The 20,068-nt window shown below is 42.5% G+C and overlaps 1 protein-coding gene across 1 annotated transcript in view; it reads right to left on the bottom strand.

Annotated features, from left to right (window-relative positions):
* LOC121854002 (extensin-like) overlaps positions 1–16,618 on the bottom strand; it is a 49,288-nt gene extending 32,670 nt beyond the window's left edge. Inside the window, exon 1 of the mRNA XM_042348389.1 lies at positions 16,560–16,618. Within this exon, the coding sequence (XP_042204323.1) occupies positions 16,560–16,618 (59 nt within the window). The remainder of the gene's footprint in view (positions 1–16,559) is intronic.
* Between the last annotated feature and the right edge of the window lie 3,450 nt (positions 16,619–20,068).

Genomic DNA, 20,068 nt, shown 5'->3' with positions numbered 1-20,068 from the left:
GTCGATAAATTGGAGCCAATAGAAGTTAAGTAGAGATAAATGAAGGTAGACGGCAGGTGTGATGAGGAGGAGACGGCATTAATAACCAGCATGACACAGGTGAGGTGACGGATTTACCTTTATTATGCAGGTGTTTCGTTGACGTATCGCACACCTGATGAAGAATTTGTTTTTCCCGAGGAGGATGTTTTTAGTGTGTGTGTGTGAGGGAGAAAGAAGGGAGAATAGAGAGAAAGAGGGAGAAGAGAATTAGAGGGAGGATGTGAGAGGGGGCGGTGTGGAAGGGAGGTGAAGAAGAAGGGAAGATTAGAAGGTGGAGGGAGGAAGTGAGGATGGTTGGAAGGACACACACACCTAACCTAACCTAACCTAACCTAACCTAACCTAACCCAACCTAACCTAACCTTACTTAGATATACAAAGCAGATATCATAACAGTATAACTAACAGCCAGAGAAAACATTAACTTGTACTACCTGTTGTTAGTTATTTGCGAAAGGCTGATTAGGAATGCATCAGAGTGACGCTAATGACTGCGATTAAAAAAAACGAGTTGAAATGGGAGTGTATCATTGGACGACGAATATAACGAGAGTATAACGAACGAGGGTGGTAATTATACTGGATAGATATAACGATGTGACTTTGGTTATATTATTAAGCGGTATTGACTGTATCTGAACTGTATTAACCGGTGTTGACTGTATCTGAACTGTATGAACCGGTGTTGACTGTATCTGAACTGTATTAACCGGTGTTGACTGTATCTGAACTGTATTAACCGGTGTTGACTGTATCTGAACTGTATTAACCGGTGTTGACTGTATCTGAACTGTATGAACCGGTGTTGACTGTATCTGAACTGTATTAACCGTTGTTGATTATCTGAACTGTATGTAGACGGTGTGTGACTGTATCTGAACTGTATGAATCAAACTGTTGACTGTATCTGAACTGTATGAACCGGTGTTGACTGTATCTGAACTGTATAACCGGTGTTGACTGTATCTGAACTGTATTAACCGGTGTTGACTGTATCTGAACTGTATTAACCGGTGTTGACTGTATCTGAACTGTATTAACCGGTGTTGACTGTATCTGAACTGTATTAACCGGTGTTGACTGTATCTGAACTGTATTAATCGGTGTTGACTATATCTGAACTGTATTAACCGGTGTTGACTGTATCTGAACTGTATGAACCGGTGTTGACTGTATCTGAACTGTATTAACCGGTGTTGACTGTATCTGAACTGTATTAACCGGTGTTGACTGTATCTGAACTGTATTAACCGTTGTTGACTGTATCTGAACTGTATTAACCGGTGTTGACTGTATATCGGCAACAACCCCTGACACAATGACCGGCGGTAAAGAACAAGGTCGTGGTTGTATACATTAGTGACTTGAGTTCAGGCATTAGCCAGGAATTACCGCAGCTTTAACCATCCAATAAAAATTTCCGTTGGATGATATGAGCAGCAGCGTGTGGTGGAGGTAGGGGGGGGGGAGGAAGGGCAGTGGAGTGGTGGTGACGGGGGGAAAGTGTGGTAAGGGCAGACAGTGGGGGGAGGAGGTGGGGGGCACCTCATTTAGATAAAACTCACCTTGATCAACCACAAGACCTCCCTCCTCTTAACCACCACCGGCCGTATCATCACCAAGGTTCTCATGTTAAATTAAGCAAACACAGTTGTCAAAATGATCCAATAACAATTAAGAAAGGGAGAGAGAGGAGACGCCCATCCTTCACCACGACCTCCTCCTTCAACCCCTACTGTATATGCTTATCAACTCGGCCGAGAATCATGATCAATCACAGATAGAAATGGCACAGGGTGAGTGGCTGGGTCCCTCTCTGTTTGTTTTACATATTGCTTACCAGTGGGTAATCTATGAGAGCTCAGCGTGACGCCTGATAAGTATGGTGATGTGTGGGGGGGGGGGAGGTGGTGCAGGTAGAGGAGGAAGGATGATGGGAGGTGGAGGTGGGAGAGGAAGGGTTAGGAAGGATAGGATGTAGGAGGGGATTTGTGAAGATATGGGATGGTGGAAGGATGGGGAAGGAGTGGGGAAAGTTGATGGAGAAGAAGGATGTGGGCGGTTTTAAGGAGGAGGAGGGGTGGTGTGTGTGTGTAATAATAATAATAAATAATTAAGGGGTTTATTGAAAGAGCATAGCAGCCAGAAGGCTGAAAATATACAGTTACATAATTGGGGAATGGGTTTCGATTTACAAATAATATACAAGTAACATAAGTGATACAGATAAGATATATAATAACTAGATGGGGAAAAGCTCAAACTACAGTTCATTTCAACATAGTGACAGTGCAAGAAGTAGTATTTACTGTGTGTGTGTGTGTTAACTAGAAAACAAAACGCCACTACAACACAACACAACACCAAAAGACAAGAGCACAACAGCTGAAACCTCCCGGGGATAACACTGTCTTCACCCCGCATCTCTGACAACACAGTCCACAATGAGTCACCAATATAAGTGACTCACCATTGAGCTGCTGTGTCATGGCGGCCGGCCACCCACGAGGGGTTCCATAGTTCACGTGCTGACGGTGATGTTTACCACCAGTGCCAACACGGTGCCTTCCTTCCACCACCAGTGCCAACACGGTGCCTTCCTTCCACCACCAGTGCCAACACGGTGCCTTCCTTCCACCACCAGTGCCAACACGGTGCCTTCCTTCCACCACCAGTGCCAACACGGTGCCTTCCTTCCACCACCAGTGCCAACACGGTGCCGTCATTCCACCACCAGTGCCAACACACTACCTTCCTTCCACCACCAGTGCCAACACGTTCGTCATTCCACCACCAGTGCCAACACAGTACCTTCCTTCCACCACCGAACTGCCAGCACGGTGCCTTCCTTCCACCACCAGTGCCAACACCGGTGCCGCGTCGTTCCACCGCAATTGCCAACACAGTACCTTCCTTCCACCACCAGTGCCAACACGGTGCCTTCCTTCCACCACCAGTGCCAACACGGTGCCGTCATTCCTACCAAAGTGCCAACACAGTACCTTCCTTCCCACCACCAGTGCCAACACAGTGCCTTCCTTCCACAGTGCCAACACAGTGCCGTCATTCCACAACAGTGCCAACACACTACCTTCCTTCCACCACCAGTGCCAACACGGCCGGTACATCCTTCCACCACCAGTGCCAACACGGTGCCGTCCTTCCACCACCAATTGCCAACACACTACCTTCCTTCCACCACCAGTGCCAACACGGTGCCGTCCTTCCACCACCAGTGCCAACACACTACCTTCCTTCCTACCAGTGCCAACACGGTGCCGTCATTCCACCACCAGTGCCAACACACTACCTTCCTTCCACCACCAGTGCCAACACGGTGCCGTCCTTCCACCACCAGTGCCAACACGGTGCCGTCCTTCCACCACCAGTGCCAACACACTACCTTCCTTCCACCAGCCTTCATTAGCGTCAATGCAGTGCCAAACGCCCTGAATTGAAAGGTATACTAATTCTATCCAACTTTCAACATCACACACAGAGGCGTGATCAGGCTCTCTCTCTCTCTCTCTCTCTCTCTCTCTCTCTCTCTCTCTCTCTCTCTCTCTCTCTGTGGGTCTATAGAGAGATATTCATCATCATAAAATAACTCGTCCAAATATAATTTTTCCCCTTATTGTAAATAGCCTCTGTGTATTGTTCTGAATAGTGATGATTCGGTTCATTAATATGTTCCTTCTTTTTCCTTTTCTCTCTTTTTCTTCTTTTTCTTCTGTTCTTCGAGTGAGGTAATTTATTTTTTAATATAATAATAGACGAGGCTTTTTGACCCGTCCAATTTATTTGTTTGTGACGGGAGTGAAGGCAAAGGTGACGGTGCAGACAAAGAAACAAATTAATCAGTGTTTACCTGTGTTTATGTGTTTGTTTATATGGGTTATTTTAATTATTGTTTTATTGTTTTTGTTTTGATTATTATTATTATTATTATTATTATTATTATTATTATTGTTATTGTTATTATATTTCACAACCATATATTTCCACGTATGATTTTTTTAACTATATGTTTTATTTAATTTTTTCCTATATATTATCATTGGCATTTATTCACTTTGTTTATAGTGTTGATTATAAGACACAATACAGGTGAAAGAACAGGTATAAGTACAGGTAGAGTTACAGGTACAGTAGAAGTACAGGTAAAGCTTTAGATACCAGTAGAAATTGCAGGTACAGATAGGGAGAGAAATGCAGGTATGTAAGGAGAGAGAGAGAGAGAGATTGTGTGTGTGTGTGTGTGTGTGTGTGTGTGTGTGTGTGTGTGTGTGTGTGTGTACAGTCTAGACAGTGTTGCTGCTGACTTGACACTTACTGCTAAGGTCGGCAGCTGACGTTACCCAAACAAGCGCCTTCCACCCTGCATGCTCAAGACATTCCTAGTAGAAGCTATTACTCTTATAAACATTCCTAGTAGAGATATTCCTCCTTTAAACATTCCTAATAGAGATTTTCCTCCTGTAAGCATTCCTAGTAAATATATTCCTGGCATAAATATTTCTCAATTTTGTAATCCTCCTCCTGGTGTTGACCCGGAGCAATATTTGTGTTTAATTCCACCTGTACCTGTCCTTCCACCTGTCCTTCCACCTGTCCTTCCACCTGTCCTCCACTGACCACTACCGTAATGTCTCATCAGCTACCATATTGTATTATCAAGTAACAATTTTCTCCAACCTTCGTATTATAATTTGTTAACGTTATGACAATGTTCCTTACACTATGATGGTAATGTTACGTGTCAGGAATTCCTTTCAGTTCAGCTCTAACGAAACGAGGTCAACTGTTGCTTGTATTAATATTCATGCATGACTGGGGGCGAGCCACACCTTGACCCAATTTAAACATACATACATACATACATACATACATACATACAAGTAATACAGTAATACATAGAGAGGTTGGAGGTGCTCAGGTGTGCTCAGGTAATGTTTACACACTGAAGATTATCACCTTTCTTCTCTCTCTTCCTCTCCTCTTTTTCTTTCTCTTGTCCTCTTCCTATTTCTTCTTCTCTTCTTCCTTTTCCTCTTCTCTTTTTCTTCTTTCCTATTCTCTTCCTCCTCTCCCCTTCCTCTTATCTTCCTCCTCCCTCTTCCCCTTCCCTTTTCATCCTCCCTCCTCCTCTTTTCTTCTTCTCCTCTTCCTCCTTCCTCCTCTTCCTCGCATAATTTTCTCATCATATTATTCTGTGATGTCTTAGTTATTTAAAGTCCATCTGTATCTCCTTCGGGAGTTGGTGAGTTTGTCTTCTTTCTGTCTGTTCTGTCAGCTTGTTTTTATCTGTCTATCTTTGTTTTGTCTGTTTCTGTTTGTCTGTTCGTTTTGTTTGTCTCATCTGTCTGTCTTCTGTCTGTTTTTTCTGTCTTTGTCTATCTCTGTCTGTCTTGTTTGTTTGTTTGTTTGCCTGTCTTTCTTTGTCTTGCCTTCTGTCTGTCAATTCTTCTTCTCTTTATATATTTTTCATTTCTCTTGATATTTACTTGTTTCTTAGCTTTATTCTCTCTCTCTCTCTCTCTCTCTCTCTCTCTCTCTCTCTCTCTCTCTCTCTCTCTCTCTCTCTCTCTCAGGTGCCAGCAGCCTCCACCGCCTCTCGCTACAGCACGTAATCACTGCACGCATTTTACCCGTAAATTATTGATGATTCCAGAGTGATCTATCCAAGTCAAGCATTACTCGGGCAGGAGCCAATCACGACCGGTCTTTGTACACCTTTTACGACACCGACCAATCCCGGGGGAGGTTTCATCATCCCATTTAGCCGTAGCGAGTCCGTGATTGGTCGGTGGCCGGCAAATCGTAGAGACGGTGGTGGAAATAATTACGGGTTGTCATTGGGCGGCGCAAAGAGATTTATTTAGCTGCGTTTTCAGGTAGGTTACAAACTCTGGCTGGCTGTGCGGCGACACTCATGGATGTGCAGAATTTCAACGCTTTTGGGAGAGTTTCAACGCTGTGGGAAATTTTATTACATACATTGAGAGCTGTGTCCGTGTTTACCTATATATATATATATATATATACACGAGGATATACGTATATGAATGTATGTCTTTATTCCATATTGCATATAGCGACTCTGCAACACGGATTTAATAATAATAAAAAAAAGAAATGCCCTCGCGAGTTTGTTGTTGAGATGCAGGAGAGTCGCCACAGCAGCGGATGACGAGTATATTTATTTATTTATCATTTTTTTGTGCCAACTTATTTTAAAAACAATTGTTGATTATTTTCTGTTTGTCTAGAAATTTTAATACTAATAATATCTCATTAATTAAAACGGTAGAGTGTATTAAAGTATTATTAATCCCAGGACAAAGGTTGTTTAAGGATAAAGTTGAGGTGGATATATATATATAATGTTTTGTCTGTTTGTTAGATGTCTCTCTCTCTCTCTCTCTCTCTATATTTGTTTCACTTTTATTGTTTCCATTTTTAATATCATCATCATCGTTGCTGTTGTGGTGGTTAGTTGAACCTAACCTAACCTAACCTAACCTAACCAAGCCACACCACAAGTCTCAAGTCTAGAGGATGGGAGGTAAGCGCCGTACTGATATCCTAACATCCGGTTCTCCTGGGAGTTAACTATCCGGCTCCCCAAATTCCTCGAGATCTGTCAGGTTAATTTGGGGTATTTTTTCCCCCTCTGGTGATGAAGGTATAAACCCATATCCATGATTAGGTTTAGGTGTGAGTGTTCTTTCTGAGGTGAGGACGATGGTTTAACTCTATGAGAACGATGGTTTAACACTCTGAGGACGATGGTTTAACCCCTATTCACACACACACACACACACACACCTAATTTTCATCACTAATAACAAAACCTTTATAATCACTCGAGTAAAACCTGGACTGAATGATAAAGGAGTGAGACGAGACCACCCTATCACTCCTCACCTGCCACGCCGCTGACGAATGAGAGCAGTCCTCGTGTGCTAGGTTGATTTTGATTGGCTTTATCTGACGGATGATAGTGTTGTGTCAGACCTTAATTAGGATCATCACCTGGCAACATTATTAACCTCGCTGGTCGATGTTGGAGTGAAGTTACGTCTCCCAAAACATCTAATCGCTCGCTACCGTGATTGGAAATAATTTACAATGATAATATATATATGTCAAGAATAACATACAATTATAATATATATTTCCCTAATGTTTCAATATAAATTCTTGGTGTAAAGATTTTCAAGTACAAAAAATAATCCAATTATCGTCTGTTATATTATATTATTTTATGGACGGTTGTAATATATACACACACACACACATATACAGTGTGTGTGTGTGTATATATATATATATATATATATATATATATATATATATATATATATATATATATATATATATATATATATATATATATAATTCCTTAAGTTAAATATCCCATAATAATACTAATAATAATAATAATAACAATGATATCATCAATGACATAATATATTTCAACATGTTGCTAAATCCTGTTAAAAATATATATATAACTAAATTATTCCATACATCAGTGATTAACAACTTTATATCACATGTACTACAATGTTAATATATATTGTAGTTAACATTATACATCTCAATACATACAGTAATTTACCCCAAGTGTTATAATGAAGTTAAATTATATCACAATTGTTGAGTATTTTATTTTCCAGGACTTTAATTTATATCTATCTCACACATGCACTCTCTGTCTGTATGTCTGTCTGTCTGTCTGTCTGTCTGTCTCTGTCTGTATCTGTCTGTCTCTGTCTGTCTGTCTCTTTAGCTTAAATCCCCCAAAACTCTGATAATTATTGTAAACACGAGGAGCGGCATCTGGTGGAGGGAGAGAGAGTGAAATCAATCCAGTTATCCGGGTGTTTTTATTTTCTAATTTGTCTTTATTAATCCAGAAGGTGAAATACAACGTGTTATTGTGTCACCTGTTGGCCTCACCTGTGTGGGAGGGAGAGAGGGTTGGGGATGGAGAATGGAGGAGGCGTTGGTAGGAGGGAGGGAGGGAGGGATGGAGAGACGATAGGAAGGATGTTGAGAGGGAGGAAGAGAGAGAGAGAGAGAGAGGGTGATAAGGACGGATGGATGGTGGGATAGAAGGAAGTAGGGACGGCTAGATGGAGGGAAGGATGGATAGATGGAGGGATAGAAGGAGGGAGAGAGCCACGCATGACAGACTAACACTAGGACAACAAACGCACACCAATATCGTGTACCTGACTGACACAATACGGTCATTGTCACATCACCCAATTAAAAAAGTCTCTCTCTCTGGGGATAACAAAGCACTAACGAGGGACACTACACCGATAACGAGCCGTTGTTTGTGGGTGACGGAACTGTATCTAAATCACCCTCCTCACCCCCCGTCCTTTGAACTTGTTTTATAAACACACAACACACAAACACACACACACAATGACGAGGCGATAACAAGGTATCATCAACGCGGCCTGAGGTATAAATCACACTATATCATCCTGTTATCTGAGTTTTGTGGCTCTCCCGTGGTGATTGGTCGAGGGTGAGGTGGGTGACATGAGGACGTATCGAGTATGACGTGGATGACGGAGGGGAGGAGGGGGAAGACAGAGGATCCAGTTCGAGGGTGACGTTGACGACGACAAAGACAGAAGGACCACCCACCACCACCCGAGGACTAGCTGGAAGGACCCTCCTCCCCATCACCCCCACCCCCTCAACAACCAACACCTGCACCACCATAACTCAGCTCCACCCCATACACCCCACACGGCTCATACTAACACTCACTTACCACCTGAATCTCGACCATACATCACATCATAACATTGCACTTTATTGCCTCCGCTAACTTATTACTCAGCTGAGGAGTAGCAGGAGGGAGGGAGAAGAGAGGGAGGAGGGAGAAGAGAGGGAGGGAGGGAGGGATAACGGGGGAAGTTAGTGATTTATAACGCGATAAATACCATAGTGTAATGAATTGGAATTAGCGCCCCTGCCTCTGCCTACCCTTCATCACTCGTCGAAATCTAGACCCACCCGGTATGACCCACCCAGTATGACCCACCCAGTATGACCCACCCAGTAGACCCACCCAGTAGGACCCACCCAGTAGACCCACCCAGTAGGACCCACCCAGTATCTCTCATCCAGTAGGACCCACCCAGTAGGACCCACCCAGTGTTGACCAAAATCCTTCCCGGCGGCTGCGTTAATCCCTTTAAATCCTTCCATAAAGAAACACTCACAAAATAACTAATAAATAAGTCTTCTTTTATTGTATTTAAACCCGTTCAGGTGTATTGGTACCTGTAATTACTCGGTAAACATGATTAAGATGGAGTGGTAGAACAAAGCTAATGTCTGCCTCGTGTAGGGTAAGTCTTCGTGTGTGTGAGGGGTGTATTGCCGTGTTTGTGTAATGTCTTAATTAACTCTCAACACAGACACGCAGGTGTTTCTTGTTCACTGTGTGTGTGTGTGTGTGTGTGTGTGTGTGTGTGTGTGTGTGTGTGTGTGTGATGACAATATAATAATAATAATAATAATAGCAATAACAACAATAACACCAACAAAATAAAATTACCATCACAACACATTGTAATACATCACAACTAACTCCCACCATTACAAAACACAAGTCTACTACTTCATATACCATCAGTTATATACAAAGTTATATTAAGTCATATAGTATATATATATATATATATATATATATATATATATATATATATATATATATATATATATATATATATATATATATATATATATATATATATATATATATATATATATATATATATATATTCCTCTCTATATATCAAAATAAACGTCAAATAGGATTATAGACCCCTTCAAAAATTAGTCTTATATAATTACTGGGATTATACTCAATATACAGTATATATATAAAACAGTATTATACCGTATATTAAGAGTTCTGGTGATATATATACCAAAACTATATAGTTATAACCATTATATATCCACAACACATATACCTAAAAATACCATAATTATTGTCGAATGATTTTATATATGTAGAAAAAATAACTTGCAATATACTGTATATAAGCCGGGTGAGGTACCCCGAGGCCGAGCTGTCATCTGTTACAATACACATTGATGACTTAAAGCTGGGATGAGTAGTGGAGTGTTTCTTAGCAACAATATTGAGGTAATTGTGTTGTGTCATCTTGATGGTCAGTCTCACCTGCCTGCCGCCCTCATGCAGTACAGGTATATATATATATATATATATATATATATATATATATATATATATATATATATATATATATATATATATATATATATATATATATATATATATATATATATATATACACAGTATATTTGGCGCTCAGAGGTGGTGGTGAGGGGGTGTTAGGATGGTGTTATAGGGGTGATTGTGTGTGATGTGTTTAAGATTTTTTTTATTTTATTTGAATTTTGCCACCGACAGCAGCTAGTTTATTGTGCACTCCCATACTCATCCTGTGAGCGGTAGAGGTCATCAGCAAGTTCTTTTCTGATTACAGTTGTTAAGGTTCTGTTTGACAGTCCTAGATTGTACTCAACATTGGACGCGAGCTTAGCTAAGGCATCAACTCTATCATGTTCACTAATGCCTATGTGAGAGGGGCCACAGCAGCCTGATCCTGACCCCCCGTCAACAAGACACATATACTTGTGTCTGGCTTCAGCGACCAGCGGGTGACAATCTGAGTTTAGGGTATCAAGAGCAAGTAGTGAGGATAAGGAGTCGGTGATGATGAGACTGTCAGTGGCGGTGTCTTCAACAAGTTTCAGGGCTGAGTATGGCAGTTAGTTCAGTGTGTAGAGTGGATGACCTGTTACTAGTTCTAGCTCCTTTTTCTAGTACATTACCGTTAGGCTGAGTTACAATGACAGCACTTCCAGCCCTCCCACAGACAGTGTTAAGAGAGCCGTCAGTGTAGATGGTCTGTGTGATGTTATTTTCAGTCTGCAGGTTATGTATGTGGTCAAGAGCTCTCACTATGGTGGTGTGTTGGAGATAAGGATTATGTGTGGTCAGTCGTTTAGGCGGGTACGTGGGTGTTGTGATGTCCGCCAGGGTGGGAGGAAGTGCTGTTGTGTGTCAACTTTGTACAGATGGCCTAGTCCAAACATCTTCATATGTGAAGTTGTAGTTTGGATTCCTTTAAATTCACCAGTCTCTTGACTCATATATTCTATCCCCACAGAAAAGCCTCAGGTTGACTGCACCTATTCTTTCTTTAACACTGGGTATACCTAGTTCTTTCCACATATTAAGTACTCACGGGACAGCCTAAAATAATTCTAAGGGCTTTATTTTGCTTTTTTTTTTCGAGGTTGTCAACGCCTTTCCCGTCACGAATGACCAGGACTGGTGCGTGGTAATCTATCAGAGATCTTATATAGCCTAGGTACATTGTTTTAATAATTCTGATATTAGCGCCATAATGTGGGTTGTACACCGCTACATATATAAGGGGTTTTAACCTATCAGTACATTGGCGGGTTAGCTGTTGTGTGGCAGGTGAGGTACAGGGGCTAGGGACACCGAAATATTTGAAAGAGACTGAGTCAATAGAGTTGTTACCTGCCTTGAACTTGGTGGGGCCGCGTTTGCGGTTACCAGCTTATTTGTTGAACACCTTAGTTTTCTCAGTGGAGATAATAAGACCGAGGTTTTCACAGGCTGACTGTACATGGTTCAGGGTGGTTTGCATTTCACGATGAGTTTTAGTATGTATAAGAATATCATCAACATAGCTGATTGTGATATTGCTGGGGTTGTCTGGTATTAAATTTAATAATGCATTCATAAGAACATTGAACAAAGTTGGGCTGAGTCCCCCACCTTGGGGGGTGCCAAGTAGCATATCTTTAACTTCACTTTTGTAATCCTGAAACAGTGCAGCAGCCCTTCTGTTGGTGAGGTAACCACTTATCTAGTGTAACAGCCTACCTCCTATATCCATTTTGGCTAGTTCCTACAATTTAATTTGTCTATTGGCAATATCAAATGCAGCTTTTAGGTCAAGAAATGTGGTGTATCTGTGCCTTTCATCCACCCTGCACAGTTAGGAATGTGGTGATGCAATTATGTACACCTTTACCATGGGTGAAGCCATTTATGTTAGGAGACATGTGTTCTCTGATTCTATATAAGAGTCTGCCAAGAACCATCCTCTCAAAGGTTTTACACAGGCAGCTGGTTAGTGATATGGGACGAAAAGCATCAGGCTGTCCTGGTTTCGGTATTGGTACAACAATACTGCTGGTCCATGATGTGGGTAGTTGGCCTCGGCATGACTCATATTGTACTATGCCAATAATGGATTACCCGGCACACACCTTAGTAGTCTACTGTATATTGTAGGTGACTCCGTCCTCCCCAGGGGCAGTGGCTATACCCCTGGTGAGGGCGGCGTCAAGCTCCCACTCAGTATATGGAACATCACACTCATCGTGTTGTTTGCCCAGCATAAAGTTAATAAGATTACTTCTCTCTACAGTTTTCGCATCAAGGAGTCCCCGAGTCCTAGTTGGTAACATGTCAGAGCTAGACACATGAGCCCACTTTGTTATTAGCTCATTCGACTTTTGGCAGAGGGTTTGGATGGGAGACGTGTCTACTGTTTTTACCTCTGATTGTGTTTGTCTTTCCAGGCTTTGCTGAGGGATGTGTGTTGGTTCAGGCTGTTGACATATGTCTCCCATGCATTTTGTCTATGTTCATTCACGCTTTCCCGCACTACAGCGAGGGAAGCTTGAAACATTTTGAACATTTGAGGTGTTGTGAGTCCTGGGTCATCATAACACTGCTGTGGTCTGTTCCTCTTATGCTGGCCACGTTTCCTCCTCTTTTTAGTGTTGGAAGAACGCCTAAGTCCTAGCTAAAAGGTGTGTGTGTGTGTGTGTGTGTGTGTTTTGACTCATCCTCCTATAAGCTTTACTAAAGGTGAAGTAAAATATCTCGTTCAACAATAATGCCACCAGAGGCTCTTATGTCCTTGTTCCTCTCACTGTAGACTGGGGTGAGAGATTTTACCCTCACTCCCCTCCCCCTCACCCCCTTCCCCTCACCCCCTCCCCTCACCCCCTTCCCTCCTTACACTTCCCTCACCCCTCCTCACCCCTTCCTCTCACCCCCTTCCTCATCCCCCCTCCCCTGCCCCCTCCCTCACCCCTCTTCCAACCCCATCCTTCACCCTCTCCTCTCTCCCTTCCTCTCCTCTGTCCCCATTCCTCACCCCTCCTTCTCTCACCTCCTCCCCAATTTATTCACCATCCTCATTAATCCCCTCTTCTCACCCCCATCTCTCTCTCCCTTTAGCCTCCTCCTCCTCCCTTTCCTCTCCTACACCTTCCTTCTCTCCTCAACCTCTCCCTGTATCATTCACTTGTAAACAATAATGTAAAAAAAAAAAAAAAGATGTAAAAGGTGAGAAAAAAAAAGCAAGAAATATCAACACGTGTTATTTCTTGAGTCCTTTAAAATGAGAGAGAGTGAGAGAGAGAGAGAGAGAGAGAGAGAGAAAGAGAGAGATTTAATTACGAGTGTTGTGCAGGTGTCATTAAATTTGTTATTGTGTTATTGTGTAATTGTTTGTTATTGTATGTTATTGTTGTTATTTCTTTTCTAAATAACAGTAGGGCAGGTAAGGGGCGGTGTTATGACGTCATGTATTAAAGGGGAGTTAGTGGGAGAGTTTTTTAAGTGGGGTTTAAGGGGAGGGGTGTTGAGAGTAGTGAGGGCTTAAGGAGGTGGAGAGATGAGGAGGGAGAATCTCGATAATACACTATCTACACTTCTTACTATGCTATAATCTTCCTCTTCCTTCCCTTTTCCTCCTCCTTCCTCCCACCTTTCCTTCTTCCCCTTCCTCCCACCTTTCCCTCTTCCTCTTCCTCCCACCTTTCCCTCTTCCCCTTCCTCCCACCTTTCCCTCTTCCCCTTCCTCCTCCTCCTTCCCTCTCTTCACCCTCCTTCTCTCTTCCTCCTCCCCTCCTCCTCCTCCTCCACCTCCCTTTACCTGCCTCCTCCTCCTCCTTCTTCTTCTCCTCCTCCTTCTTCTCCTCCTCCTCCCCTCCTCCTCCTCCTCCTCCTCCTCCTCTCCCTCCCCTCCTCCTCCTCCTCCCTCCTCCCTCCTCCCTCCTCCTCCTCCTCCCCTCTCCCATTATTTTTGTGTACAACTCAACAAGACCTTTGAGGGCACTGGTGCCTCGACCAAAAATAACTTCATTATAGACAGTGACTTTCCTAGACAAACAAATGAGTGGTGGTAGTGGTGGTTGTAGTGGTGGTGGTGGTGTGGTTGTAGTGTGGTGGTGGTGGTGGTTGTGGTGGTGGTGTGGTGGTGGTGGTGGTGGTGGGGGGGGTGGTGGTGGTGGTGGTTGTTGTGGTGGTGGTTGTTTTTGCAGTGGTGGTGGTGGTGATGGTATTGGTGGTAGTGATAGTGGTGGTAGTAGTTGTGGTGTTGGTGGTAGTGATAGAGGTGGTCTCTTTAATTTTCTCTTATTTGACGACACAAATAAAAGAAAATCACTTAATAATGAGTTTATTGTTTGTGTTTCTGGAAGACGTCTCTCTCTCTCTCTCTCTCTCTCTCTCTCTCTCTCTCTCTCTCTCTCTCTCTCTCTCTCTCTCTCTCTCTCTCTCTCTCTCTTGTTGACGGTGTGTAAGTGAATAAACACGAACTCTATAATTTTTTCCCCTGTGTGTGTTATTTTTTTTTAATCGTGAGTTATCAATCAGTTGAAAATCAGCGAAAAGGGATCGGATTCCCCAGAGCGGCCCTGACTCAGGTTTTGATCCTCTTCGATCCTCTATTGGCTCAATCAGTGCCTGAGCCACTGCCATCGCTAATGATGCCACTTCCATCCGCTTTCCGCCCGGCTCTACGGCGTCGCGTCCCTCTGCGCTTCGTTCGAGGGGACCGCCAACACTTCCCCTTCGTCCTACCATAACGCCAGCACGGACGAAAACCAACGAAAAGGGACGATTCGCTCGACACGCTGGCGCTAACAAGTGGAAAATCCTGCGCGGCTCCCCTCATTAGACGGAAAACCTGCACTGGTGCCCGGGCCTTTCCCCTCGCTACCGGGGCCAGGGGAGGGAGACCAAAGGCACAGAGGGGACGAGTATAGGTAGGAAGAGAGGGGAGACGAGAGAAGGAAATGGGGAGGAAAAGAAGGGAGAGGAGGAGGAAGAAGAGGGTGGAGAGGAGGAGGATGGGAGAGAATAAGGGTACAGAGTGGATGAGGATAGGTAGAAAGAGGAGGAGGGAGAGAGGGGAGAGGAGGAAGATGGAGTCGAAGATAGGCAAGGGGAGATGGAAGTATAGTGGAGAGAAGAAGGAACAAGAAAATGAGAGAAAATGAAAGAGAAAAGGAGAAGGAAAAAGAAGGAAGAGGTAATGAAGGGGAGGAGGAGGAGGAAGAGATAATGAAGGGAAGAAGAGCAGACAGGAAGAAGAAAAGATATAATAAAGGGGAGTGGACAGAAGAGAGGGGGAGGGGGGAAGAGAGGGGATTGGAATAAAGAGAGAGGAAGATGTGAACCAATTAGAGAGGGGAGAGGGAAAGAGGCACCATAGTAAAGAAAATGAAGGAGAGGGGCAATAAGAGAGGGAAGAACGCAGAGGGGAAGAGAGGGAAGTAGGGAAAGAGAAAAAAGAGAGAGGGGGAAGGGAGGTAGGAGAAAGGAAAGAAAGGGAGAGAAGAGGGGGAGGGGAGAAAGAGAAGAAAAAATAACACGACAAAAGGGGAATGAAAGTTTTCATAAATGAGAGAGAAGGACAGAATTGAATAAATAAAGATAATAAAGGAGATTAAGTAAATATGTAGATGGAAAGAGAGAATATAAATTAACGAAAGGTAGAATAAACAGCAAAAATGGCCGAAATATAACGTCAAATGCATCTGATAAACGCGAGGGTGAATAGAATAATTCCGAGAAAAGTGTAGATAGAGAGGATACGAGAACGAATTAAGTAATAGTTAATTAATGTCTTTTATTACTATTATTTTTATTATTATTGTGGTTATTATATTATTATTATTATTATTATTATTATTATTATTATTATTATTACTATTATTATTATTATTGTGGTTATTATTATTATTATTGTGGTTATTATATTATTATTATTATTATTATTATTATTATTATTATTATTATTATTATTATTATTATTATTATTATTATTATTATTATTATAGGGAAAATTTTAGTGATATTGATGATGCTGATGATAATGATAATAACTATGACGATGATTTTGACGATAATGTCCGGACAGTGATCGGAAACAAGAGTTTAACGGGAACTTGGCCATCCGGAAGTACTTATGGGGGGAGGCGTCAGTGTTACCAGTCCAGAGTCACTAGTGTTACCACTTAAGAGCCATCAGTATTACCAGTTCTTAGCCACCAGTGTTACCAGTTCAGAGTCACCAGTGATACCAGTTCAGAGCCAACAGGGTTACCAGTGTTGCCAATCCAGAGCCACCAGTGTTACCAGAGCCACGGAGGCAACTCCAGCCATTTTGACGTCATTTTCACGATTTTGCCGAAGTGGCAAATACAACCACAACCTCTAACTACTACAACCACCACTACTACAACCACCACCACTATTACTACTACTACTACTACTACTACTACGAGAAGACATAAAAACGAAAAAAAAAGTATAAGAGGAAAATGGCGTAGGACCTTATATAGCGTCACACAGGTGGAGGAAGACGCACCTGTGGGTCAGCTGATCAACCAAAACACACACACACACACCAGCAGGTCTCCCAATATCTCTTGTTTACATGTGCCAGACTAAATATATGTGATGAAGTGTGTTTATTTCTTTTAATAATTACGCTTGGAGGTGTGCTTCAGGGCCTGTCCAAATAGGTCGTCGATAACCACAACGCATTATTTACTTTGCATTAGTGTGTATGTATGTATGTATATGTATGTATGTATGTATGGATGGATGGCTGGCTGCCAACATATCTCCCTTATACATACCTCTTCATTGGATACACCTTTACCCGCACACATCTCTACCCACACACATCTCTACCCACACACATCTCTACCCGCACACATCTCTACCCCACACACATCTCTACCCCACACATCTACCCCTACCCCACGTCTCTACTACCTTACATCTCTACCCACACACATCTCTACAACACACATCTCTTAACACATCTCTGCCCCTACCCCACGTCTCCTCCAACCTATACACAGCCCCACATATTTTATCATTTATTCAACTTTTCTTTCATTGGTTCAAATATTGACAGGACCACTGAACCTGTGTGTGTGTGTGTGTGTGTGTGTGTGTGTGTGTGTGTGTGTGTGTGTGTGTGTGTGTGTGTGTGTGTGTGTGTGTGTGTGTGTGTGTGTGTGTGTGTGTGTGTGTGTGTGTGTGTGTCACGAACGTCTTCACCTTACACAAACGTCACTGCTCTCTCTATATACAAAGATGATCCAACACAAGGCATCCTCCTTTTAACGGACTCCATTTAACGAACCCTCCATTTAACGTACTCTTCATTTAACTATGTAACGGACCCACCATTAACGAACCCTCCATTTAACTATATAACGGATCCTCCATTTAACGGACTCCTTTTAATGGACTCCACTTGTTCAGTGTTTTTTTTTTTTTGGTTTTTTGACTTGTGTATTTGTGAAGATGGGCGTGTGTTTGTAATGTTGCCGAGTCGCACACACACACACACATACACACACACACACACACACACACACACACACACACTGAAACATATTATTCAAGTGGATTTTACATTTTTCCTCTAATAATTATTCAGAGAGTCAGCCAACAGGAAAGTCTTGAAAATAACGTTGGCTTGATGATGTGGTGGTAGTGGTGGTGGTAGTGGTGGTGGTGGTAGCGGTGGTAGGGGTGATAGTGGGAGTGGTATAGTGTTGGTGTTGTAGGTATGTAAGAATTATGTATGTGTGTATGTATGTATGTATGTATGTATGTATGTATGTATGTAGTGATCACAGAGGGGTAGTGAACAGTATATATCCCGCTGTGAACGTCAAGTATTTACAGTCTTCGTTAACAGACATACGTATTCACCTCTTGTACGTTATTTAAATACAAACTGAACATTGATTATTTGCATGCATCGTAAATACCTGTTGTGTGAATTAATGAAGATGTTAATGTGTTGTGTTGTAGCCAGGTGTGTGTGTGTCTGTCTGTCTGTCTGTCTGTCTGTCTGTCTGTCTGTCTGGCGTTTAAGATAGCTGCTGGACCTAACCTAACCTAACCTATCTTATCTTATTGTATCCTAACCATACGTAACAAGACCTGACCTGACCTGACCTGACCTAACCTAACCTAACCTAACTTAACCTAAATTTGACCAACTTCTAAACGTAACTTTAAACAATGGCACATCTGTTGTATAGTAATTTGGTTTCACAATCAATACTTTTAATACACACACACACACACACACACACACACACACACACACACACACATATTTCTTACGTATATGACTTACACTTAATACTGGGCATTTAGATATACACAAACATACACAGTTGTTGCTGGTGACTTCAAGGGTATACTGAATAGTTTAAAATATATATCATACACAGTCACACCTATTACATACGGCTTGTGTTATACTCATACTTCAAAATACACAACACAGACACACCGCTCATACGTATGGGTAACACTGTATACACGTGCTTTAATATACAACACACACACACACACACACACACACACCCACACCACCACCACCAATCGTCTCTGTTGAAATACATTATATATATACAACCATTACCTACAAGTGTATTATTTGCTATATAAATTGTTTACTATCACCTGTGTTGATGTGGATTACGAATTTATATATAGAGAGATGATTAATTGTCTACCTGAGATGTTGACGTAGAACTACAGCAATACACCAGGTAAGCGAGGCAGGTAACTCTTCCTCCTCCTCTCACCCCTACATCCTTTCCACCTTTCCTCCCTGCCACTCTTCCTACCTCCTCCTCTTCCTACCCTTCCACCTTCTTCTCCCCACCTCCACCCCTTCCCTACTTCCACCTTCCCCACCCCACCCCTTCCACCCAGACACAACACACGTACAGGTATACTAATTTAAGGTTACACTACCAGGTGATGGTGTCCTGGGAAGAGGTGGATGTTTGGTCTGATTGGTTATTGTATAGTGATGGGTGACATGAGTGGTGATGGGGGAAGGGGGTATTAGAAATGGGTGATGTCGTTTGTTCCCTCCGTCTGTCCGTTTGTTTGTGTCCGTGTTTCATTTCAAGGACGTAATAAATCAAGAACCGTGTCCAATGGTTTGAAGTTTAACTCATTGAGGACAAAGGGGTTAAGCCATCGTCATCAAAGGGTTAAATAATCGTCTTCAAAGGGTTGATTCATCGTCTTCAAGGGGTTAAATAATCGTCTTCAAAGGGTTGATTCATCGTCTTCAAGGGGTTAAATAATCGTCCTCGAAGGTTTAAATCATCGTCCTCAAAGGGTTAGGTTAGGTTAGGCAAAGCTATGTTAAATCAGCATTAGATTAGGTTAGTTTTTATTCGATTATGTTAGGTTAGGTTAGGTTAAGTTACGATAAATTTATGTTTTTTCGGTTAGATAACAGCGTTAGGGAGTTTAATCACCAGGTAAAATAAATTGGGGTGAGGTAATCCCAAAATAAACCTCCCTTGTACAGGGTTAAGAGAGGCCATCTAGCGGGGGATTCACATAACCAACTACTATTTCCATAACGGGGTGACGGACATGACCCTTATCTACGTATTGGTGAAATTCACCCTGGTACTATGTAGGGGTGAGGAGGAGGAGGTGGGGTGGTGGAGGAGGAGGTGGGGGCAAGAGGAGAGGGATTTTTAATGAGGAGGGGAGGAGGGAGGAAGGAGGCGGAGGCAGAAGAGAAAGAGGACGGGTTGAAGGAAGGGA

This window comes from Homarus americanus, unplaced genomic scaffold, assembly GCF_018991925.1.
Source record: "Homarus americanus isolate GMGI-L3 unplaced genomic scaffold, GMGI_Hamer_2.0 scaffold41887, whole genome shotgun sequence".
Lineage (NCBI taxonomy): Eukaryota > Metazoa > Arthropoda > Malacostraca > Decapoda > Nephropidae > Homarus > Homarus americanus.
This window is presented reverse-complemented; position numbering and strand designations above follow the sequence as displayed.